Consider the following 26,831-nt stretch of genomic DNA (forward strand, 5'->3'; position numbering starts at 1 on the left):
ACGAACGTAATGAATTATATTACCAATCTATTATCGATTAGTTTGATAGGATTTTTAAGACGAAATCAGTTTATTCAAGAGAAAAATTGTCGTAATTTTGAGAATCACAAAAATAAATATTTTATAAGAAACACTAATAACACCATTACGAATGATTGGGATATTTAAGATCTGAAATTGAGGGCCTTCCTAAAGAAGAGTCTATAGATCTATGATAAGTGTATGTATAGACGTTGTGTATTTACTAGTTAAATACTTACATCATTATGAAATGCTTATTTAACGAAATTCTTCGAGAGTCATTACAATTATCAGTTATCGACTCAAACGTAATTAGTATTAGAAAGCCGAAACTGAATCGTCAAATGAGATTTACTCGATTCACAATTTAGTCGTCCAAACCCATTTTCCACAATGTTCCTTCATTTACAGTACTATATTCGATGACTTTCCTGAATCTCTCCCAAGCCACGCCGTTAAAGGATCAACTAGAGAAATCATTGGAAATGGAGTAAAGTCAACTACAATACCTACTCGGCAACAGTTCTACTGACCTAGACTGATCTAATCCCAGCTGGAACAACGTAGGCTTGTTAAAAGTTAGGTAAAATCAATCAAGACGACGAGCTGACTCGGTTGAAGTCTCATTGATCCACCTAGATCTAATCCATGCCTAACCTGAACTCTCGAAGGATCTAAACCAGATCTAACTTGCAACGAGTTCCAGGAACACTTACGGAGTTCAAACAGCTCCGATTGACTTGGTATATACATGTCATGATGATTGGGGCTTTAAGAGATTAGTAAAATCTAATTTAATGGAGATTCGTGTTCGGTATACGTGGTTCACTATCAGACAATGCGAGTTTGGTTATCTCAATTAATTTTAATGAATTTCAATAAACTATGTACATACATATAAATCTTTATACATATATCCTTCGATATCAAAGAGGATTAAAAAGTCGCCGAGTTTTTTCGATAGTATATCTAGTATTAAATAGTTTCTTTCGAATATTAATGTGTAGCAAATTAGAATAATATTGAGAATTACGATAGTTTTCAACTTAATTAATAGGATACCAGTTAATGGATATATTCAATTGGATCGATATAGTCTGTGAAGTGTTTGTGTGGATTACACAAGACTCGTCGTTGTAAACTGGATTTTGACCAGATCAGCGAATCGACCAGTCTTTCCCTAGCATTTACATGTATCAAATGGCTTATTTGTATAGAAGTCTGTAAATTATCGCTACGGCAATTATCGTAACCATGTACAAACATGGTACATGTTACATGTACATGTAAATTATAGTGATGAACAGATATAGCGACGAAATGAAATGGACTTATACCAAATTCAACTTTATTAATTTAGTTGATGTAACATTCGAAATAAAAATGTGAAACTCATCTTATATCTATAGTGCTTCAAAACACAGAAAATGTACCTTCAAATCTCATATTATAGAAGAAAATAGAAATATCCTATACGTTTCATAATAAAAATAGTCGAATTTACGTTAAGTGTATACCCCTGTTATATTATATGAAGATCAGACGAAACAACATGATAAACGATCTTCAAATTCAATAGTCAATCTCATCTTATCAAAACCTATTAAGGAAGATCGAAATAAAAAATACTAACACAAATATATTTGTAGACGTCTTTCGCATATGTTCTTCGTGCCGTATAAATAAAGAAAAGAAATATACAATAGAATCCGAATTCTTTTGTTTGAAGTTTTTTCCTTAAGCAGAAATCAACCACGACTCTTACCATTTTCGCTATTACGTACGTATGTTATCTACAAAGATAGACATTCTGTCTTACACACATATAGAGCCAAAGTGTCGAGATTCTAAGTGTAAAGACGCTATTCATTTCACTGTTAACAGCAGGTGTGACATTCTTGCTTACATGGATGCACCTCTCTGACTTTGACTTTATACGTTCCCTTGACACAGTCTGAATCAGGTTATTGTGAAGGCGTAACGGAGCGTTGCTTTTAAGCGACTTCTGATGTTCCCTCTGACAACTGATGCATTCTTGTTTAATTTCCTGCATGGATGGCAACGGCCACCAGATGATATCATTCCCATTTTCTACGACCAATAGCGTGAAAATATCATTTCACTAGATATTACCAGAGGGACGAATAAAATCGTGTTTTAATCATAGATAACGAATGAGAGCGATGAGGGACGACGATTGATTGCGATGGAGGAACAGATTTTCACGTAAATGATATTGAAAAGTTTTTTTATATGTAGAAAATCCGTAACTTTAATCCCAACGAAATAACAATGAAATACGTAATAGGTTCGTGGAAAGTTCAATTCGAAGTACATATTTATTTTCTACGTGTTTCGTGCATTATTTTCTCATTAATGGAAGAAAATTATGCAAAATATAATCTGCCGAACACGCATGTATCGACCTCTAAATTATTCATTACATATTCCATTAAAATAATAATAATTTTGATGGCGATGTTCGATTTACATTATTCTCCAGAACCATTACCTCTGAGAAACAAAACATAATTATTATACTCGATATAATAATTATAATAAATTTAATAAAGTGTAGTTCTTCGAAAAGTATTTACGTAACTTTTAATAAATATATCGTACATACCAATAATTCTAAATCGAGATATTTTAATAAAATTATTAACGTAATATGATCTTATCCATAAGTTACACGAATACTTCAGCATGTCTGGCTATAGTTGAGATAAAATCGGTCGTATTTCTGAAATACGCCCAGCCTACGTAGCTGGCCATTCGAACAGAACGCTTGCCTTCCACACACTACCCATCCTTTGTTAACGCACAAACGCGCAATAACAGGAAATACGCATTCACGGCTCTTATGCATTATTACGCAACAATTTGCAACCTATATGGGCCATCGTGGGTAATCTCGAATTGTTTCAATTGTGTCACAGTACAACGCACTGTAGTCGGTTAATTCCTCGCTTGTCAACGTAAGTATGTAATACATACAGATTTTCATACACGACGATGTTAGATAGATCGTTGCGCATCGTTCGTAGCCTATTTTAAAACCCTCGTCAAACTTAATTGATCTTTAATAGATACTGTAATTGAGCTATCTCCCTATTTTGCATTTCATACTATCTTGCCATATCATATCGTATTACGTTGTATCTAATCTGCTAAAAATATTAAATATTTCTGACATATAAATACAACAGATGTATACCACTGAAAAAAATTGTATTATCACAATCTTTTTATACATATATTTATTTGCAGTATGTATGTTTTGCATTAATCTTAATTTATACGATGAGAAATTTTTGGAGTATTATTAAATTAAATTAACGTATTATAATTTTTACACGACACTATCGTATATTATGAAATAGCGCTTTTTAATGTTTGAATAAAAATAACTTATATTATAAATGTAATAGTAGTTCTTTCCAAGTTTTAATGGAATATGATTAATTTTACTACTAACTTAAGTACAATGACAAAAAAATTAAAGATATTTTATCTTTGAAAATTCGCTTTCTAATGTGCGAAAGAAGAAGAAATTGTTCGTAAAATATAATTTAAGCAGCTCTATTAACCTTTGTTACGCTCTCTCCTAGATTGAAAAATTCTAAGAATGGAATAGTATGAAACAAAGTGAAATACAAAGAAGCTGAATACGAAAATTGAAAATATAGGAATATTGTAAAGAATAATTTACGATAAAAGCTTCCATCTCAACCTCAGTTCGAAAGACAGAATAACACGAGCTTTGATACAAATTCATGTACTGCAGTTCACAGAAGGATAGTTTCATCTCCATTAAAGAAAGAAGCATAATACGGATAAAAAGAAACAAAACTATTCTTTAATACATAAACTTGGAAAAGAAACAAAAATATTTATGAAAGAATACTTAAAAACTTTTGCTTAAGAGTATTTTAACATCTTGAATAAAAATGTAAATAAATTTGCTTCTAATTGCTTGAAATTGCTTGAAATTTCTAGGAAACGAAAATGAAGCTTTATTCATATAAAGTTGTAGTTTATAATTTATCAACCATCCCTTGATGATTGCTAATGTCGTCATGCGTCTCATCAATGAGTATTAAAGCACTTTTCTTCGATATTTCTAGAATTCGTGACGCTTCTAATATTTTGATAATGAGTAATAATGAGATTCGTTATAAACCGGCTTACAGAAGTGGCTTTTAAGCCGAAATAATTACTTGAAATAAAGACGCGATTTCGTTATTACTATGCAAGCACTTGGAGTCATTTACCAGATGCTACGTGATAGTCTGCAAATAACAATTACGTATAATAAATGTATCACTTACAGTATGGAAAATATTAAAACCGTTTCTTAAAACAATTATACCACAATAACTCCGATTAGACGCTAATGTCTGAGTAATTTTTAGAACAACAAATTTGAATACAAATTTGAATATCAGTAACTGCGTGTTATAATGTAGTCATTATATACTTCTAACCATAAGATGTATGTAACTTTAAATAGATAAATAGTTCAGTTGTCTATTACATAACATGATCTGAAATAAATTACACGATGTGAACGAAAACAAAAAATAATAATATATCATAGCAAGATACAAAGTATTAATTTGACACTTTCCGATACACGTCAAAGATTGAACAAATTTACGTAAAAAGAAAAAAATTATAAACGATATTATGCAAGGTAACTGTTACAGTATATGCTACATGTTTGACATTATAAAAGCGAAAGGTGAATGTAAAGATAAAGTCATGGTCATAATGATAAATACATTACTTCATGTCTCTAGTTTAACAGGTTTTAAACCTGTTCGTAACAGTTTTCATAAAGTATCATACGTCTAAAAATGGCCCAAAACATTCAAGAATGATAAAAAGTCATCGCCCTATGCATGTTGACATTTTTAATCTCTGAGCATCCATGTGAACGTTCACCAATAAGAAAATCCTAATTCCCCTTATATATCCTTATTCGCGTATACTATCCTCATCACGCTACCAATTATTCTCACGTTTCAGTATGCCCGATTTCGTAATCGTTCTTATCGCGTGTTGCCCCGGCTATCGGGAAATCGCGAATTAACACGAACCACCACGAAGCGCGTCCTCGGTAGTTCCTCGACAGAAATCGTCAATTTCCGTCGAGTTCCGGCTCTAGCACGAGGCGTCGGTTTCTGTCTCAACGAAACGAATCTTCAAATACTCGTCGAACGTGGTGCAGACAACACACAAAGGTAATACGTAATTGCGTCCAATCTGAAGTATCTGTCACTTGTCACTTGCCAAAGAAATTCGTTCATATATCGTACGTATTATTTTATACTTACCTCATCGAGAGTGGTTTTCTAGTGGCGAAGCCGCGTCGTAGTCAGCTCCTCATTCTTCCTTTCTTTTTTTCCTTGATAGCCAACATTGTAGCCATGTGTACACGAACGTGGCTGTTCTGCAGAACGATCACCGCCATGACACACAATTCCCCGTTCCCGCGGTCAAACACTCCGAAACGAACATTTCACGATCTCACTAACACACGCGCGACATCCAGCGGGATCTTTTTGGCAGCCGGCAACAGGTCGCGGTAGTCGCTATCCCGAACTCGTGACACGCGTCGTCGTGTTATTGTTTATTGTTCGGTCCACGACGGAATTGTAGCGTCGCGTCGGTAGTGTCGGGGTCTTGCCGCTACTCTATTTCGGTCCTCTCAGGTAGGAGAGCAGAGACAAACGTAGTCTGGCTCGGACGAATGCTTGGAGACACTATTAACAAAGAATAAGAACCACTCTGTAGTCTGAAAGAGAGAAAAAGAGAGAAAAAGAAATAGAGACGACGGTGAGAAACAGAGAAAGAATGAGCGTAAAGGAGAGAAGAAACACGAGACTGAAGCCAACGGCTACCATTATAAATAGTTGCCATCCACTAGCGATGGGAGTGATACTCTTTCGTCCACCAGGTGGAACAACTGTACATAGCGCCAATTTTATTTTTTTGAAAAATTATTATAATGTTACAATTATAATAAATATAAAAAATAAATGAAATATCAAGTTTGAAGCAAGTAGCTTGAAAGATCAATTCTGTAGTATAGGTGTAGTTTGTTTGAAATTGTATCGTTTCCATCACTATCGGCTGAGTAAACTAGAGTAAGATGAACGAAAGCGAGAAAGAGAGATAGAACACATCAACGGAAGTATGTACGTGAGAAGAACAGAAACGGACAGTGATCTCTCGTTTGCTCTACCTCTTATGTTTTGCGTCATTGCACCGTCACTGAAGTCTGTCTTGAATTTTAACGAACTGCGGTCCTAACATGTAAATTTGCACGATTTCCTTTCGACGAACGACGATCGCCAATTTTGTAGTCTCACTGAAGTAATTGCACTGAACTATGATATGAGAAATATTGGGTAGATAATACATACATAGTAACAAATTAGGAAATTTATTAATCAATTTCATAATTAACGTTAACAAAATCAAATGTCAATGAGTATGTCTTTATTAAAAGCCATGTTTATGAGCAACATAATCCATGTTTATCAAACCAAAAGGACTATTATAATTATTAGTTTTCGGTTGATTTACAAAGCGAACAGGCTTTTTCACAAAAATATAAAACAAACCAGCAAATTACCTCAAAATAGATCTCCAAAACAATCCATTTTCAGAATGTTTTTGTATCTTGAATCAATTTGTTGACACATAGTTAAATGTAAACAATTTCCAAATTATAGAAATAATTATTTGATACTTTTCTCAGCTTGAGTTCTCATATAGTATATCAAAATATTTCTTTTAAAGCCCGAACTTCGTGGCGTACCAAAATTCGTACGACAACTATCATTACACGCAGATTCCGTATTGTTTATTTTAAGGGCGTTTGTTGGCAGCACTTGGGTGTTTTATACCTGTTTATAAGTTTTGGCGCGAATCCGAGGCGCCATGACGATTGTTGGATACGTGTTTACGAAAGTGTCATAAATCGATTAATATATTTCTGTTTTACTCGATGCTTATGTTGATATGTTTTTAATAAATAAAACAACGTGCTATCGATAAAGTACGAGTGTCATCAATAAAAACATTGTGACTTATCTGCAGTGTATATGTGCTAATAATTATATTCATGAAGAACGCATTGTACTCGTAATAAAGGAATACTCGAAGAAAAGGTCAAGTAAGTACGATGAAGGGAGATCAAGAGAAGAAAAACTGGCATTATGATAATTTCCATGATTAAGCCATTAATCTCATCCGTATCCGTATTTCTCTACGAGACAGGAAGTAAGGTTAGTGGAATGCAAGGGCGCCGACGAAAGTTTTTTGACTCCCACGATGTACATATGTAAGTAGTAGGAACTTTAAAGGGGAAATTTCTTTGCTTTCGCGAACCACACAGATTGCACGCTATGTATTTTGCTACATTCTTTTTCATAATTTCCGAATTTATTGCTAATAAAATTTGCCAGTAAAAGTAAGAAAAAAATCCAGTAATAATCAATGTGTTAATGTCTTGAATAATAAAGAGTTGAATAATAAAAACACTATTGAAGTCTTGAATTCGGAACAGTTTTTTCCATAGGCCTCTTAATTTACAATCGTGATTACAAGTGTCAGTGTGCGTAACAAATCAAGGTCTTCTCCTGGGGTAGGAAAGTTTCCTCGCGGAAATCGTACACGATAAACCTCTTCTTTTTTTATTTTGATAATGTGTGTGCGTGTATTTTTTGTACAATATAATAATAATAATTGTAGTAGTAATAGAAGTAGTAGAGTAATAGTAATAGAAGTAGTAGTGGTAGGACAGCCGAGAGGTTGTAACAGCGTGTTTTATCTCACCGGAATTCTCACCGTTATAGGTTAGACTTTTTCACGGAAAAATATAACGTGTAGACCGTTCGTCTTTCTTTCTTGAACCGTCTTCGTACGCTTACTCCGATGTCGCAATAAAAGTTCAAAACAAAAAGCTACCTATAACGACAAGATTCTGGGAAAATGGTTCGCCATTGTTGTCTCTACTGTAGCCACGACTATTATATTTCAATGGTTCGTAGGATGTTTCGACATTTCTTGGTGATCGATCGATTAAATCTTTGGTTAGGTGTTGCTGATCTTTGGAAAGAGGTGTCTATTCTTCCTCTTCCTCCTCCTCTTCCTCTTCCTCTTCTTCCTCTTCTTCCTCCTCTTCTTCCTCTTCTTCCTCCTCTTCCTCGCCTTCACCCTCACCCTCCTTCTTCTCTTCCTCTTCTTCTTCCTCCTCCTCTTCCTCCTCCTCTTCTTCTTCTTCTTCGAATTGTGGTTCCTCAAGCTCTTCGTCTTCAGCCGCAGCCTTCACGTCTTCTTCGCCTTCTGGAGATTCGGGGTCTCCTGGTTTCTTGCCTGGCCTCTCGCCGAACCACTTGGGCAATTTCGCTGTTTCAAAGAAAAACATAAGATATATCTGTTATATAATCGATGATATTTTAATTCGTGTTGAAAATTTTTGAAAATATATCTCGATCGATGACAGAGAAGATTTGTTGGAAATTATCTTGCACATAAGGATATGTTTAGAAAAATGATGGAGAGTACTATGAGAATGAAGAATAAGATTCTAGAGTCGTAGACTTTTCTACGGAAAATAAACAAAGAATTAAATGTACAAGCACATGCTTTCAATTTTCTGAAAGGTTCTTCTCGCTTTTCATCGAGCAAGGTTCTTCAACGTTGGCAAAATATACTTCACTCTATGGCCGTTGCAGTCTGTCCTAGTTTTTAGAAAATACTGTGGCTGGTCAGGTTTCAAGACTCACGACTCGAGCAAACGCACACCGAGATACGTAACATAATAAACAGGTAAGAGACAGCAAAGTGCTTGTTGCATTAGTATATTTTCGTTTGAACAGTTGATGCACAAATTATTTGAAACACGCGAAATATACGTAGATCTATGATATTCTTTCCTATTCGAATTCTATAACCAATAGTCTTCCCCTTCCTTTCTGAAATCAATATTTTTCCACCTTTTTAAGTCACGATCTCTTTTTATGATAACTAGATAGTCTCTGAATCTTGACAACCCCTTCCCTCGTTTACAAAAGAAACATTCTTTATAAAGTAAAGAAAATATATTAAAAATACATATTCCAAAATATTTAATATTTCAATCTAGAAATTGGAAACCCAGTCTTTGAAGAAATCTTTTTTCAAATACTTTAACCACTTGATGTGTGATCTCACTCCTCCTTTATAAAAAATATTCTTAATAAGGTACAGAAAACAGATAGGAAATTAAAAATGGTTATTCCAGAATATAATTCTAATTTAGTAATTAGTAGTGAATATCTTCAACTATGTAAAAATAACCAAAACAGTACTCAAAAATGTCTTTCCCACAGATTATGAAGCTCAAGGTTGGAAATATAAAAAAATATACATTTATAACAAATGATGTGTTGCGTTTGCTCGAAGATGAAGCTAGCATACATACTCTTCTGACGACCAAGGAATTGTTCCTTCTGTTGAGCCCACTGCTTCTCTATGGACTCCTTCTGCTGTTCGGTCAGGCCCTGCAACATTAAGGGACAAAGTGGCATGCTAGGATACATCGTCACACGGGGCACTCGCCTCTGGTCTCTTTCCTCGGTTTTCAAAATATTGCTGTATAAATTCTCCTTATAAATGAACTTGGGGCTTGATAACTAGCAGGACAAGTCAACGAAACCTAGTATTACACTGGAACCTGCTTTTTGTATATACATATATGTACATGTCGGATGTTTAAGTTAAACGAGTACATTTGCGATTCCAAAAGAATTACATACATATCAACCATCCATTAGCTTGCATTAATTACGTGGTACAAATTCTTATATTCTCTTACACAGACTTTTAATTAGTCACTCTACTAACATGTCAAGCCACGAAGAATGTTTGATAGAAACATGTCGATGTGATAAGATTCTGAGCATGACTGAAGTTTGTATTTAAAGTAATTGTATTCTTTGCTTTAGGAGCGTAAAAAAATAGAACTTGAAGCGTAGAGTCTTTTGCTTCGCATTCGGTGTGTTTCGTATTCGGTTTTCTAAATGAAAGATTTCTTGACAAATGTTCTTCCTGTATACGGGACATCCACGGGACAATCAAGACGATGGATACGTAATTTGCATCTGTCGTAAACATCTTGTCACCATGTGATCTTATGATTGACACTTATTCTAAGACTCGTGGTATAAGTTCTTCCGTTCGTGATCGTCATATTCATGCTTGTTTCAATAATAAATTATGGGGAGATGCGATGAATTACGATCAATGAAGGATGAAATGTGAGTACTTTACTTTGTGGAACGAAACAACACGAGCATAACAACACTTCCAACGATCTCTATAGTCTAAATCTACTATTTATTAAATGGAGTCCAACACGAATTAGAATGACGATCATTTTAACGGTCCTAAGGCAAACGAAAGGGGGACAAAGTGCTAGGGGTACAACCAGCAACGCAAGCAAAAGGGGTAGTACACTGACAGAGAGCTCGATAGGACTCACTTTTGTTACGCTTCATGAACTGTTCTGTTTTCTGTTTCCATAGTTTCTCGTTGTACTCCGCTAGAAGCGTGTCATAGCCCTGCGATTCAATTGACATTCTTCTGTGATCATCTTTTTTCAACTATTATCTTTCTACGACTACTTTTTTAACGAGCTGTGTCGCTTCTTCTTTATCCCTCGTGATATCGTATCTCTTATTATTTATTTTACTACGTCTTTGACCATATATCACTGTGATAAAATCTCTTTTCTTAATAATCTTACTCCGAAACATTTATATACATATAGATTTCAATTTTGTACTCATAATAATATTTCTTCAGATAGCATGCCTTTCCCATTTTCTCCGATCACTGTTATTATTAGATCTTGAGATCTCAAATCGGGTAAAATTTATTTTATCGCATATCTGGGTCAGCTGAATATTCGAAGAATCAGCGACTGATCGAATCTATGGGAAATATACTTACACCCTCGAAGAGCTTCTTCTTATCGTCATAAGACCTGGTATCCACTCGACGTTCGTATTTGGAGGCCACTTGGATCTTAGGCTACGTAAGGAAAATAATTGTACGGTATTAAAGGATTTCGCTACAAAAATGTATTATATTTTATCTTTTTATGTCGTTTAAACGCGCTACTTACAGGGTATTTTCCGGTGAGGGCTTCGGGATCAAGACCTTTCTTCAAAGCCTTGTGCCTCAGTTGCTGCTTCTGACGTTCCTTTAATTCTTTAAGCTAAGAGCAAACAGACAATTATTCAAAACATTCCGGTGCTTACAAACATAAAAGTACGTAATATACATATATGCAGAATTTGCATTTGTGGGATCAGCACCCAAAGGAGAGGATCATCAGCGGACGACGGCGTTTTGGTCAACATAGCCGACTACAAACACTGAGAACCTCCATTCCTTCTAGTACTATTTTTCACAGTTGCTACATATTCATGTATTTTCACTCACGTCATAGTCCTGGCGTTTCTGTCGCTCTTCAAGATCATATTTCTCGGTCTCCAGCTTGACAATGGTATCCCAGAGTTCGGTAGCCTTGAACCGGAGCTTCTCAATGGACATACCATCGATTTCCAGGGGTTTGATGCGAATGCTCAGCGAAATCTTCTTTTCCTCTTCCAGCTGTTCTTTCGTCTTGTTGCGTTCCAGTTGCGCCGACGTAAGGTTACCCTTTATCGAACAGAAAAATATATTAATAACATTCCAACTATATGATCTTATGCTGTGGCACGATATATGTCTTTCAAAATTTCAAGTTTCTTCGTAGGAACGATACGAACTGCTAGATCTTTCCTAGTGATGGTAAAGTTGGGGCCCTTCTTGTTCGCTTGATCTTTCATCGCTTGCATCATAGCCTGACGTTTCTTTTCTGATTCTTCCAAACGTCTGGATAAAAAGGTTGTATTTTTTTATATATTGGACGTTATTTGTCTTACTATATTAGTTAGATATATATATACATATATATAAGATTTGGCGAAGGCAAACACGTACTTTCTCTTTTCCTCAATATCGCGTTGCTTCTTTTCCTCTGTAAGTTTAAGAAAACATCAGCAAAATCTCCAGAAAGAAAATCGGGTAATCTCCCGAAACAATATCGAAACAGGAAAAGAATGGAAAAGAATAGAATAAACCCACCGATTTCACGTTGGCGACGTTCTTCCTCCTCCTTCTTTTTCTGAGCCAATCTCTTCTCCTCGTCCGCGCGAGTAATCTTGCGCTTCGCTTGCTTCTCCTGCGAACAACGCGAAAGAAAGCAATGAATAATATAGATTCATGGAAACGTAACAGAAAATATAGTACAGTAGCGTACGAATGTATTCAAATACTTGTAGGTTTTACGTATAGGTATATATTATTTGTGCATTGGTAAAGTTTGAAACAAATATGAAAATGTACGTAAGCTAAAAGATATATGTAATACAGGAATATATTTCGCAGAGATCGCAAAAGTATTGAAACAGCCAATTATCCGTAGTATTAATATACCTTAATATGTAATGAAACCATTATTAACACTTATTATGATGTATACTAATTTTTTGCTATTACTATTTTATATATGTTTTTAGAGTAAATATCTTATAACTTCTTTATACATTTCCAGATTGCTTTAAAATTTCACCGATGCCAAATTCGTTTAACACGTTAATTATGATAATCGTGTCTCGTTGTCACAGTGTTGGAGAACTTTCGAAACGTTTTGTGTAACACATACAATATATACACAGACATTGTGTATGGTGAGTATTCGAATATATATACTTTCATGGTCTACTATGTGTCTAGAAAGTGACAACAAAGGAAATCTAAGGTTGCTTTATGAATACGAACCTTCAATCTCTTCAGTTCCTCCTCCTCCTTGGCTCTCTGTTTCCGCCATTCTGCGATGTATTCCTTAAGCTGTTCGTCTAGGTCGCTCCTTTTCTGTTCTTGCCTCTGTGTAAACAGGAAACGACAGAATGTAAATACGTGCCGATACTAAATCTCCCCGATATATCGTATCTACGAGATCTCGGGGACAGATCCCAGATCTTCTCCTCACCTTCATAAACTCGATATTCTCCCCAGACTCCCTGATGTAGGCCGGAGCGAAAACAAAAGTAACTTTCTTTAGTTCCTGTCGCTCGTCCTCTGAGAGATCTCGTAAGATCTTCCAGAACTCCGATACGCCACTCTCACGTTCCACTTTCTATTATTTATTACACTTCATCCATTCTCTCTCGTGGCGAATAATTCTCTTTCTTTTTTTTTTTTTTGCTTATTTTCATGTTTTTGTCTTTTTCCTGCTTTTTTTCTTTTTTTTTTTATTCTTTTCCTTTTAGTTTTTTCTCGTCACACGCACATAACAGCCAGACAAACAGACAGACGCACACGCAAACGGACAGACGGTCGAATGGACGGACAGACAGAAGAGAAAATTGAAAAGTTTCTGTTTAAGCATATGGACAAATAAAAGAGAATTAGGTGCGCGATGTAAGAAAGTGAAGTGTAGTTTTAGAAAAAGAGAGAGAGAAAGAGAGAGAGAGAGAGAAAGAGAGATGTTAATAAGTTTACGAGGGTTGAGGGAAACCGACGAGTTTGTTGCCAGGGAATCCATTAGACTCCCACGGAACAGGATATTGGAAAATTGATGGAAGATTTTAGCTAGAATTATGCGGTCACTTGAATTTAAATTTTGTTTCGGGGCTCGCGAGAATAAGATTTTACGCTTGCTCGAAAACTCAAAAAAGACTTCAAAGAACTCGTTCGTCTTTAACGCGAGAAAAATTACTAAAGCAGAAAGTAAAAAATATCTAATGTCTGATATTCAAATTACAATTCATAATTATCGAGGCATTTTGATCAATCTGCGCTACCAAACTGAATTGTTTCTCGCTGCTTTTATTTTTTAATTATTTCAATATAAATCATGTACATTGAGCGATAGTAAAAATATTAAAAACGAAAAATACGAAGGAATCGTCTTGACGAGTATTTGGAGGCATTTCAAAATTCAAGGTATTCTCGAATATGTGCAAACACGATATCGTTGGTCAAATTACATCACGTGGATCGGGTCCAGGATAACTTTAAAATAAGGGAAGAATCTCTAATTATAAAGATGATTCCGCCGTTGCGGAAAATAGACGGCTTGTGGATTTTTGGATCTCGATGATGGAAGAGACACATGGGATATTTGTATATCGGTTCGAGTTTAGTTCTTTTAGCTGGAAACAGTAATTCAAAAGCCGCTCGAGACCAAGCGATTAAGCATTTTTACAGAAAGCAATTTAGCAGGTTCGAAGAGAAAATTTTGACAGATCTGAACAGCGTACAATCGGGACAAGAATATTCCTATTGAAATTACAATTACAAAATTTCTATCCGCCAATTACAGTTTCGAGTTTCTTTCGAAAAATAATTTATATACTTTGAAATGGTAATATTAATACGATAATGTTTCCTGACAAAATATAATCGAAATAAAAATAAAATTAGATAATCGAAATAATAAAAACGAAGAGTAAAAATTAAAGTAATAATCATAAAAGTAAGTAATCTGTATGATGAAAGTGTATGTATCATTTTATCGAATAAAACGATTTTTCATAATATATCACAAAGACGATGATAAAGGATAATTGGGAGAGAATTGGAGATCTAGCATTCACTCTTCTTCTCGTCAGACATTTTCTTCTTCTTTCCCAACTCAAATGCAAGCAACACGCACAGTCGCCGCCGTTATCAGCGTGATCGCTGTCGTCATTCTTATTATCAATTATTATCCACAACGCCTTAAAAAGCCACAGTCGAAAGCCGAGGTGCTGGCCAATTTACATACATGAAAAATGAAGTCTCGACGATCGTGTCATGTAAAAGAGCTGCTGAATGTTTGTGAAATAATTCCGATCTCAGCTATTTTCAATCAGGGGAAATACAAAAAATACTAGTCTCGAATAATTCATATAATACAATAAATATTATAGTGTTATCGAATATCATTATATTCAACGCGAGTACTTTGAAAAATGAAAATGACCAAGTGGGACCGGTTCCAAAAGTTGCTCTAGGTCAGTTTTATTCGCAAGTGAAAACGACAATATAATAAACAACGTTTAACATCGTTGGCAATGTAACACGAACGTTGCACAACGATATTATGAAACTGCGAATTACTTGAAATATTCGGCCTTTTCCATCCATCATAACGATTCACAAAAATTCAGCGACCCTCGACTAATTTGGCCGATCTTTCTGCGACAATTGCTGCGGGTCGATTGATTATTGCACAAAGTCGAACATAATTAACAGAACGTGACAAAGAGGGGAAGACTGGGTGATCACCAAAGTGACAGAAACCAAAAAAACACGACTCCTTTGGAAACGCAGGAGACAAAAAACACGACATCAAAGTGGGTAGAAGTTTAAACGAGATGAACGGATAAAAAGATCGGTTTTCGTGGACTCGTGGACTCGTGGACACGTATGTATCATATACACATATGTAGGTGTACGCGTGTAACAGACACACGGTGATTATATACAGAGCCGTTAATTCGTGATTAATCAAGAATATAGAGAGACAAAAAGAAAAAACACGAGAAGGGGGTAAAAGAGACAGATAGATAGACAGACAGAGAGAAACATGAGCTTGGGGGCGGGGGTTGGTTGCTTCGAGCACTGATCACGAATTATTAGACCATATTTATCTTCTTTTTGGCGGGATCGAGACACATTACGTATACATATTATTACACAGAGTTAACAGTTATTTTTTTTATCGAATTTCCAATGGACATCAAACAGCTGTTGTGACAAAAGAAAACATACGAAACGTATAGCACGAGGGTTCGAACGGAGGAAACAAATAAGAGACAAATAAAACAAAAGGAATTTATAGTTTCAAGCTGCACAAAAAAAGATGCTGAACGTTGAACACGTATTCTGAAAAGAAAAAACAAATTCTTCTTTCAGCTCCGTTTACTATTTCTTTGTCATTGCGAATCGATGATCCGATAATCCGAGAATACTGTTCTTTAGATTTAACTTCAGAACGCAAATTACCATTAATGAAATTTACATTTACCGCGAGTAACGCATTCGATCAATTCCAAACTAAATAAAATGTTTGTTACAATGCAATTTGTAACATTGTAGTGTAATAATAGAAATTTGAAGAAAATCGTAAATTTTAAAGGCGTGTTAGACGTGATAGAGAGATATCAAACGATGTTTCAGGATAAATCATACTCGAAGTATTAATACCGAATCTTGGCATGAAATAAATATCAAAGCTGACAATGGCTGTATTCTTCCACCGAACTGTTTGTTCGTTAATTACATTACATCACAGTGGAACGTGAAACATTTCGAACGGACACCACAGCTTTGGTATAAGAATAAACCGCATTACGTTATCGTACACATATTTATGAAACGTTTGGCAATCGTCCAGCCGACGCAAGTTATATTAGTTGCGCGCACCCCTTATGCAACTGCCATCGCATAATACGGTCAAAAGCCTTAAAACTTTTCGATTAAACAACGTTAAATCGTCCGTACATATTTACGTGGACAAGATTGCTTTTAGTTGCTTCGAACGGTCAAGAACCTCCAGCGAAACCAACCAACTATCTACAAACACCTTTAAACGTTCTTTCTTTTAATACGATAAAAATTTTCACCGGAACGATTCGTATACCAGTAAATGTTCGCGTGAACGTATAGATAACCACCTTTAATTAGCTTGAACGGTCAAAAACCTGTAGCGAAAAATGGTTTACAAATATCTTTGAAAATATTTTAACGCGATAAAAATATCCGATAAAATTTGTTCAATTTTCCTTACATATACATACAACGTTATCACATTAGTATGAAATAGTAAAGTGTAAAATTTAAGAAGTATGCTTTTCAAGGTAAGATTTTAATTATCATAGCCACCTGTAGAAAAATTGGTCAGCTTTTAAGCTCGTCGAATCGTTCGTTCGAAAGATTCGCTCGAACACTATAACTTTCCTTCGTTATAAATTTTCTATCGTATAAATCGTTATACGAGCAAAGATTGCGAATTGTATATCGATACTTGGAACAGATAGATTTGTAAGAGTAGAAAATTCAGATGATACGATGAACCGTACCGTTTCTTCGTCTCGTTCCCGCCAAAAATTCGAAAAGAAGCGCGGACTTGGGGATATTTGTGAGAGCGGCCGAAGAACAAAGAAAGTATTATTGACGTGTAATAAACAACCTTCGAGATTCAACTTACTTTTGGGACGCCCTACCCCTACAAAAAAAGAAAGGAAAGGCACATTAATAACAATCGCAGTCGTTCGGGTTTCTTTGCAGACGGGTTACTTTGGGACTGGCGGAAGCCCGCGCAAACTACATTCCGCTTGGCTTATTGCTTCTTTCTCTTACTCGTTCTTTTTTTATCTTTTTTTTCTGTTATCTTATTCGTTCCCGGTTCGATTAAAGTCCTGAGAGCCGATCGGTCGAAGAACGGCGTTGTTAAAATTGACGACAGTCTGCCGCGTTCCACCCGCTTTTATTCTCCTCGGTTCCTTCTTTTTCTTTACGACACAATTCGTAGGAAAGTTTCGCGCTCGCCGGCGAAGACAACGAACCGCGAATCTCCGCGTGTCTCACGAGCATGTTCTTATCGACTTTTTCACAGACAACGTAAAACAGGAGAACAGGCAGCCTACCGTCTCTTTCGTTCGAATGATTTTGTCATACATACGTGTATTCGTGCTTTGGAAAAGCTACGCGCGCGTAGGTATTTCTTTCTTTTTTTTTTTTTTTTCTTTTCGTAAAAAGCCTTTTTCCACAGACCAGGATGCGATAACAAAACGACAATTATGCGACATACGTAATACGCAGAAAAAACAAGAACAAGTTAGGTGTGGTAAAGGCGTGATGGGCGATTTATTATGCCTTCGATCTTGCTTGAAAAATGAAACGCTTGATTGGATGTTAATAACGTTCAAGAGACAGCGGAAAATCGTCGAACCTTTTGACCGTTGAATAAGTAATTCTATAAATATGGAACTCTTCGTAATTGATAACGAGGGCGGATTGATGGATCGTATTTATCATTAAAAGAAATATCGTATTGATGTCACGAAGCTCATTCGAAATATCTGAACTTTTAGTTGCGCTTAATTTAAGTCGTATTTATCATTGAGAAGAGAATTATATTGGTATGAGGAACGTTAAAATTGAAACAAATATAAAAGAAATCAAATAATATATAGCTTAATGTCGTTTTGCAATTACTTTTAACACACTAGTCGGTTATCTTGGTTATTTTGATCTTAGACAAAGATAACAGAAAATAAGAATATATCTGCTTGAACAGGTCACACCGTACGTTAATTTTAACAGATTATTTGGTTATCGTAGGCTTCAGAATAGTAAAGTGTTAATTTTCAAAGATATACTTTCGAAAGTAGAATTTTAATCGCCATAGCCATCGATTGGAAAATTGTTCACTTTTCAAGCATTCGTATACGGTGTAAATGTGTGTATCATTCGTAACGACCAAAAAATCACGCTAACTAAAATCTCTGAGACGTGTATCAAACAGAACAAAATAGCGGCGTAATAGACATATGTACTCGTTCAACCATCGACACAACAACAGCGACACAGCATCAAAGATAATAGAAGATAGTGGACGGACCAAATAACAGAGAAAAATGAAGTCGAATAGGCAAAGAGAGATTAAAAAACGAGGTTTGTCTCTGTCGTTTCCATTTCGCTTCTCGACCATAAATTCACCGATAATAACGTTCACGATATCCCTAAAAGGAATATACTGAGAATCGGAAGACAAATACTGTAAAAAAGTAAAGTGAAAAATATAAAAACAATAAAAAAGAAGGGAAAGAAAAAAAGAGATAATGTACGAGCTTCTACTCGCAAAAGATTCCCTTTTTGAGGAAAAAAAAAATATCTCAAGACAGTATATCTCGTGTACACGGTATCGCGATTTACGAACAATAATTTTAAGTGCAAAAGTGAAAAAAAAAGCAGCAGCGACACCGGTACGTTTCGCTAATGCTAAAGTGGAAAAGGTCATTTTTCACCGCCACTGTACGAGCAACGACATCGGATCGTTTTAACGTTTAACTCGAAAATTCCATCTAACCGGCAAAGAAAACGATTCGTACGATTTCTCGGTAGAGTTATTAAGTCTCGATAGATGAGAAACGCGAAAATTCTACGGCTGACAAAATGTATGGAGAAAAAGAAAATAAAAGAAAAAGGAGAAAGAAAGAGAACCGTCGCGAGATGGATAATAAAAAGAGCGCTAAAATGGTCTTTGAATTACGCGCTCGTCCGAAGGACAGAAAAGACGATTGTTATAAATTACGAAAAAAAAAAAAATCGAACTCTTCGCGGAAATTAATCATGTCCGTTGTTTAATAAAATTTGCTGCTGAATGGTAGAAAAGAAGTATGAACAAAACAGAGCCAATGATTAACGATAAATGCTCGAATAATGCTTAAAAAGTAGTGACTTTTTGCGAAAAAAAGATCAGGTCGATCGCGTTGACAACGAAGGAAGCGAAAATGATGATCTCGCGGCAGAATGTACGTTTCGTTGGACAAAAAAGAACATCGATGACAAGAAAAAGCGTGAGAATAAAAATACGGTACAGAGCTAAAGAGAAAAAACAGACTGATCGTGTCTTACAGCGCAGAGTAAGATGTACCACGTAGAAAAATAAAAACAAAAAATACGTTACATTTATACAAAGAGAGATGTATGTAAGAGCGAGATAGCAGACAGATATACAATACTAAACTTGTATGAGATACAAGACAACAACCACAACAACAGCAATAAACGGTTAAACGATTAACAAAGAAGAAAATAGAAGAAATGAAAGTGAGAGAGATAGATAGAGAAGAAAGAAAGTAAGTAAATAGAGAAAGAGTAAAAGAGACTAAGAAAAAAACGAGAGAAGTGAACATTGCCAAAATAGCTGCCTGAACAAGATACAAGGCGAACGTAGAATTGTTTTCAAGAAAACTTACTCGATCTTCCTTTCCGGCTGCCTTTGATTTTGCAATTTGTCAATTCGCGCCGCGTTGGTCGTTTGGTCGATGGTGATTGGCGGTTTTGATTGATTGGTCGGTTGGTAATTTTTTTATATATATATTTTTTTTTTGTGTATTGTATTGTGAAGATATCAGTCGAAGGGCGGATTGTTATAGATAGAGTTGCGAACAGAAAAACAGAGAGAAAAAACGAAGATCATAAACCAAAGTCAAAAGATAATGGCATCGATAGGTGTCTACAGATAGGAGTCTACTAACAGGTCGATAAATCGGACACTGGTAATTATTCTTTCCCCTCGATCGTGTTCTCTTTTCATTGCACGCGAATGTTACAGGAATCGCCGAGAAATATCGGCCCCGTTAAAAATAATGGATAACGCGATTCCGGAAGATGCATCCGCGTTTCGTTTCAACTACCTCGCGAAGGGATATTTCTCGGCGATCCTTCCGTTCCATTCGAAACGACTCAATATTTTTCTTCGATACCACTCGAAATTGTTTTACTTCAGACAAATTGCCAGTGGGAAGAAAACATTGAATCGTGTTTCGTTGTTGCGCAAACAAATGGACGCTGGCAGAGAAAGAAAAATTCGCGAAACTGTAAACGGACCGTAATTTCTCGAGATTCTCTGGATTCTCGATCGGTTAGAACATAAAACGACATCGGCGATTTAATATTCGATTCGAGGTTCGTAGATACCGCGCCATTCGTTTGCTCTATTTTCGCGAGAGAAACACGACTGATTCTAATTTTAACAATAGCTCGAGAGAGATCGCTCTGAGGCACGAACGTGATTTTTCGATACGGCTATTGTGCTTTCGAAAGTTCTGTTCTTCCGTGATGCCTAAGATCCGATTGGAAATTCCTCGAAGATCAAAAATTCTTTGAAAAATTTATGCTACGTGGAAATTTCTTCCTTTGTTACTTACTTATCGATGTGTAAGCAGAGTTAAATAAATGTGACGCAAACAACGATATTTCGTTTAATATCGTACGATTTCGTAGTTAGTCGAACCTTACGAATATGAAAATCGTCAACTTTCGCGTTTCTACTATTTTACACTGCGATTACGATCAATTGCCCCCGGGGTGTTCGAGAAATTATTTCCCCTTTTTTGCTGTTGTGTAAACTCACATTCGAGGCAACAAGATGGCACCGCCAAACCAACCGTCCTATTTTTGTAAAAGAAACACGTCTGGTCTAATTCTAACTGGCTTCGTGTTTCACGAGAAAACGCGGTGTTTGATATTTCGATGGTCAGAAAGTTACATAAATTTCCAACAATAATATCACTATAAATATACTGAAATTACAAATCTCTAAAACAACGTTACTTGCTTATTAACAAACAATTTCCAATTTTTTTATTTCACTTAACCACTGATCAACAAATAGAGAATCGTACCTTCCAAAGTCGTGATACCGATCTTACGACGCGACTTTAATCAAATTTTAACTAATCAAGCTAACTACATTCGAATTAACCGTCAAGAACGATCCCTCTAGAGACCATAAAACCCTAAAAAAGATGATGACTAATTGGCAAGAATCTAACGTTTAGAGCACGATCAACGCTCGTTATGATCCGTTGCACAGCTAAAGGAGCCTAAAATCTAAAATCGAGATCAGAAAACGACAACTACGACTCCCTGGTGACTGCGCAGTGGTAGCAGACACCTAAACGCGGACACGCCTCTGGAACTTACTTCCTGGAATGAGAAAATGAGAGAACGTGGACGTTAGAAGTATTTTTGGAACGATCTCGAGGGATTAAGGAATTACCAGCAACACTTACGTTTCCTCGACCACCTCCTCCTCGCTGCTGTAAAACAGAAAATGGAAAATGGTATTTGTTAGTCACCGGGTACAGGTAAACGCGTACAAGGGGGCTATTAAATGAATAATAAAAAGAGAATACTAAAACAAAACTCGGGCTTTCGGGCAACACGGGCACATTTTTATGGGTCTACGGGGCAAAATGGACGTTTTCATGGGGCTGTAACTCAATCGCTCGCTAAAAATGAAATTCGCTCTTTCTTAAAGTGAAATTTGTAACGTTTACACGACGAACCGAAAATTATCACGGTGATGCGAATTAAAATTTCGAGGATTTCAGTCGAATCGTGTATTTCGATTTTTGAAACTGTTTCAAACAATATAATGAACTTTTATAAGAATAAGTCCAGAACTCACTCTTTACGAAAGTATTTTATGAAGAATAGCAAACAACTGGTTTATAGCACTGTGATACTTGACTCTCTGTGCAGTTTTCCTATTAAATTTATCGAGTTCAGATCGGGCAACGTAGAGGCACAAAGAGATTCGCAAGCGAAGACATTTTAACATGACATTTTTGGACACGTCTATTCGCCATACTGTATACAGATCCAAAGTTCGATTCGATCGGACGACTCATCTTTAGGTGCGAACTGTGTTTGAATTTCATCGTTTTAAAAATAAACGATAACTGTTTCGTTTGCATCGACCATGACCTCGTTTCCCGTATGATAGTTCCATTAGCGTTATTTCAATATTTATACATCGAAGTATATCGTTAAACAATAAGTACTCGTTTGCAAAAGTTTGGAACTTCTCTGCTCGACTCTTGAACGAAACGAACTTGATCCGCGTAACATTTTAATTATGACTCTCTAAATATAATTAATTACGTTTTCGATACTACGAACGAATAATGTTATGAATAAAATATTTATTTACTTTTAAAAATTCGTTATATTCGTTGAAACCCTAAGTGGCAACGAATATACCGTAAAATATAGTCGGAAGATGGTATAGAGGAAACATTTTTAGCGAGCAATTTAATCAAGGAGATGACGTGCAACGATTACGATTTGCTCAACACAAAGACACGTGGACGGGGGGAGGGTGGTTTACTTTCACAACAAAACTCTGGGGGGTGAGAATTGGACGAGGTACGTATCGATAATAACGCATTAAACAACAGGGGGAACATAATACGAGGGCACAAATCACGGAGAGATTTTTCATCTTACGTGGACGCAATTCGTTTTGTTGAATACCGTTCATTGTGTGACAATGATCAACATCGAGAGGGGGCGGGGGGGAATCTCGGTAAATCCTCAACTTTCGTAGCAACCTGATTGATTCCGAGTTGCATCGAGAACGTAAGTAACTAGGATTCAGTGACTTTTTCTCGACCCTGCAAATCGCCACTAAGAAAGACTGTACGTGATCTATCGACGACATGTTTCTCTGACGCTTCCGATGGGCTATATATCGTGCTATCTCTTAACTTAAAGTTACGTTCACCTCAGCTAAAAGATATCCTCGGCATTCCCCGTCACTCAAGAACTTCCGATTTCACGGACATTTCGACGATGCCCTTTGCTCTAATTTTAACCAACGTTCGACGAATCGTACTTACGTAACTTTCCACTTATCTTCGATTTGTCGATCGTGGACGTTTACACTCTTACTTCTCTTTCAATGATTGCTTCGTTCACAGAATCAATTTCACAAGCCGTGACGAAGAATGTCGAGGGACTGGATTTAATATCTCTCAGAATATTTCCTGATCGGCTTTCAATACTTACGAGTATTGCTCCTCGTCGTCAGACATGTTTGCTGGTGGTTACGGTACTGCAACACGCAAACAAACCACCGATTAACACAACGCATCCTTATCCGACAATTTCTTCGTTATATCTCGCATAGCGCGTAGTTACTTAATCTTCGATCACAATTCTTTGCACCAACCGAGAAAAAGAACGATCGAATCGTCTATCTGAATGTTCGATCTTTTCCCAACTAAAGGATTTGCGAAAAGTATTCTCGCGAGGCTACACCGAACAGGCATGGAAAAAATATTCGGTCTCGTGTCTTGAAGAAAGAAAAATATTGCGGATGCACTCGCGGGTGGAAAATCTCTCGGAAAAAATGGCCGATCGGTTGGCGCGCAGCGATTCGATCGTCCGTTCTCTGGAGGGCAGATATACGTGGCGCACTTCTCACAGCAAATTTTTAATAAACAACAAGCCAAGTGGCAAAAAGGGAAAGAAACAGAAGGTATGGACGAGAGACGAAGGGTGCACACGTTGAGCATAAATCGAACCTTGCTGCCGCGAGAAAGAGAAAGCTAGAAAAGAAAGGAAGAAGTCGAAGGGGCGAGACGATGCACTGCTGCAAAGGTAATCTGATATTCTGAGACGAGAAAGAGAGTGCCAGTTTGCTAACCCTGGCCGCAAGCTCGACGTCGCAAGCTCTATAAGGAGCCATCCCCTTCTCTTCCTCGTCGCTCTAATTTTAGAAAACCAACTCTACTCTTCTCTCTCTATCTCTCTCTCTCTCTTTCTCTCTCTATTCCTCTTTCTTCCTACGTTTATTGGCTTTTTCTTCTTCTCTCGCCCGTTTTCTTTCTTTCTTTTTTCTTTCTCTTTTTCTCGTCCGTTTGCCTCCCTCGCTCTCTATGGAAGTTCCTCCACCTTCTGCTCGATCTCGTCTTCGTTGCCGTTGTCGTCATCGAACTCGCTCATCGTTTCCTGTCTTCGCGAACAAATTAAGCTTCGACCTCCAAGACATTCTTTCTTTCCTTCCCTCGGCCCATTGACAAAGTTTCCTTCGTTTCTTTCCTGTTTTTTTCTTTTTTGATATCTTTTATTCTGTTGATACTACTTCCAGTTACAGTCGCTACAGTTATCGTACCGATAATTCGCTTACGACTATTTTTCTTTCAATTCTTCGCCCGCAGTGAAGGATCGTGAAGAAGCACGCACGGCTTGATTCGTGGAAGTTCAAGTCGAAATTGCAGGGATATTTTAAAATGATATCCGCTTCGTAGCGCTAATTTCACAAATTGCCCGGCATAGCGTTTAGACGTTACATGCTACGATGCATAATGCCGCGCGATGGCTGACGCGTAGGAGTGGAAACAATATTATATAATTACACACGTCACGATCGAATGTCGTGAAACGGGATATTTGCCGTACATTTATAGGCGGTGAGTTATCAAGGAGCCAACGCGATTCTATATTCGTGCTCTTTGTTCTGCCATTATAGGAAAGAGAAATAATTTCATCCCTTACTCGTTATCCAATCTCAAATTCTTAACGCTTAATCTGTAAACTTAAACTCGAGATTTGCATTTACGCTAAAGATAGATATTAGGATTTCTATGTATAGGATTATCCGACTGATCCGTACGAAATCATATAAAAGAAAATTATACACGTATCGTATAGGAGCTATATACATATATAAATGAAATTATGAAAATTTATGGATATAATATTTTTATAGAAGATGAGAATTATTTACAAAAAAAAAGTTGGTATCGTTAAAAAAGTGATTCGATGTTTCAAATCTCCATTCGGTGGTAAACATTCTGACAAACTTTTGGAAATGAAGTAGCTTACGGTTTTCTTTGTTCGCTCGTCGAACGTCAACATTCCCCGCTTTCCTTTTGCGATTTTATTAAACTAAAATCATATTCACGGAACAACGAAGACATCCTCAACTTGCCGATGGTCAATTTCGAAAACGATCGAACGAGTCACATAATAGTTGTCCCATCGTGGAAAAGCACACCGTGAAAGGCAAGCGGAAGGTGAAACTAAAACTCCAACGGAGACTCGGCAAGTTCTCCACTAATAGTTGTTTCGAATATCTGCCGGACATTTGTCCAATTATTCTCACTCGGAGAGTTTCCTCTTTGAAAACTCTGCCCGAGGTCAACGAGAAGTCTGATCTCCGAATAGTAGCTTCAGTAGATAAACTCACAGCATAGTCAGACACCACTTGCGCGCGGCTTTTGCTCGTGAATTCTCGCGAGCCTTGTATCTCTGGTCATTCGACATAAATTTACACAGAGCCTCGGGACCATCCTTTCAGCTGTTTACCGTCTATACCAGCCATCTATTGCATTATACATCCAGTCAAACTCAACATTGCACGGTGGTTTTCAGAGAGAAAATTTGACCGTCCAAGCATTTGGTCCTCACGCCGGATCCGAACAGTTTCATCTTTACCCGTGGTCGTTTCACTTTCACACTCGGTTCCGTCCAATTTTTCGCTTGCCCTGCCCCCGCGATACATCAAATCGATCCACGCAACGGCAACGAAGACAACGAAATCCTCTCTAGCCAGCAACGTCGATCATACAATATCACTATAACCAAACTTATGCTAAGCATCGGTGATCAAACTGGTCACTGATTCGAAATATCCATATCGATCGTAGATCGACATGCAAACACGAGCGATCCAAGATCGAGCGATAACATTCTCGGAATACGGATATACGTTATGTCACTGAATAAAACCAAGTTAAATAATGAAGCACATATCGAAGAGAAGAAAAAGAATAGAATGATGCTATTAGAAACTTACACTCGAACGGTGTGAATGTGTGTGGCAATGTTGTGTGGGTGGGTGGGAGATGTGTGTGTGTGTATGACGTGTGGTATGAGGGTTCGCCTCGGGGCACCAGCCGAGCAAGAGATGCTTCTCAACAGGCACGCACGGAAGAGCTTTTGCCGGTGGAATGTGGAGTCCGCGACAGCTCGAGCGGCTCTGAAGTCCTGCGATCAGAGCCTGGACAGCACCAAGGCTCGGAACGATGCCTACTCGGCGAGGCTGACTCGAGATCCGCTCCCTTTCGTTTCGCTATTAATAGAAAGCAGATCCACGTTCGTTGGATGCGAGCGTGATACGATCCTGGCACGCT

General features: G+C 36.9%; 1 protein-coding gene and 1 long non-coding RNA gene across 9 annotated transcripts; one reads left to right on the top strand and one right to left on the bottom strand.

Annotated features, from left to right (window-relative positions):
• Positions 1-5,027: 5,027 nt before the first annotated feature.
• Positions 5,028-7,520, top strand: LOC143303563 (uncharacterized). The gene is made up of 2 exons (XR_013060003.1): positions 5,028-5,338; positions 5,440-7,520. It is a non-coding gene; the product is annotated as an uncharacterized LOC143303563 (long non-coding RNA).
• Positions 7,521-7,577: 57 nt separating this feature from the next.
• TpnT (troponin T, skeletal muscle) lies at positions 7,578-26,734 on the bottom strand. 8 transcript variants are annotated; one of them, XM_033350838.2, is made up of 15 exons: positions 24,589-24,654; positions 23,701-23,746; positions 21,917-21,947; positions 20,100-20,120; positions 17,324-17,341; positions 13,118-13,148; positions 12,907-13,011; positions 12,211-12,307; positions 12,067-12,103; positions 11,853-11,958; positions 11,524-11,742; positions 11,204-11,296; positions 11,029-11,109; positions 10,559-10,637; positions 7,578-8,442 (listed from the first exon to the last, which is right to left on the bottom strand). In XM_033350838.2, the coding sequence occupies exons 1-15, from the start codon at positions 24,637-24,639 to the stop codon at positions 8,159-8,161; spliced, it is 1,299 nt and encodes a 432-aa protein (XP_033206729.1). In that variant the 5' UTR covers positions 24,640-24,654; the 3' UTR covers positions 7,578-8,158. The 8 variants fall into 8 exon arrangements, with proteins under 8 accessions (XP_033206729.1, XP_033206741.1, XP_076480118.1 ...); XM_033350850.2 differs by lacking the exons at positions 20,100-20,120; positions 21,917-21,947; positions 24,589-24,654 and adding an exon at positions 26,495-26,734; XM_076624003.1 differs by lacking the exons at positions 10,559-10,637; positions 20,100-20,120; positions 21,917-21,947; positions 24,589-24,654 and adding exons at positions 9,500-9,578; positions 26,495-26,727.
• Positions 26,735-26,831: the final 97 nt, after the last annotated feature.

This window comes from Bombus vancouverensis, chromosome 2 (genome assembly GCF_051014615.1).
Source record: "Bombus vancouverensis nearcticus chromosome 2, iyBomVanc1_principal, whole genome shotgun sequence".
NCBI classification, from domain to species: domain Eukaryota; kingdom Metazoa; phylum Arthropoda; class Insecta; order Hymenoptera; family Apidae; genus Bombus; species Bombus vancouverensis.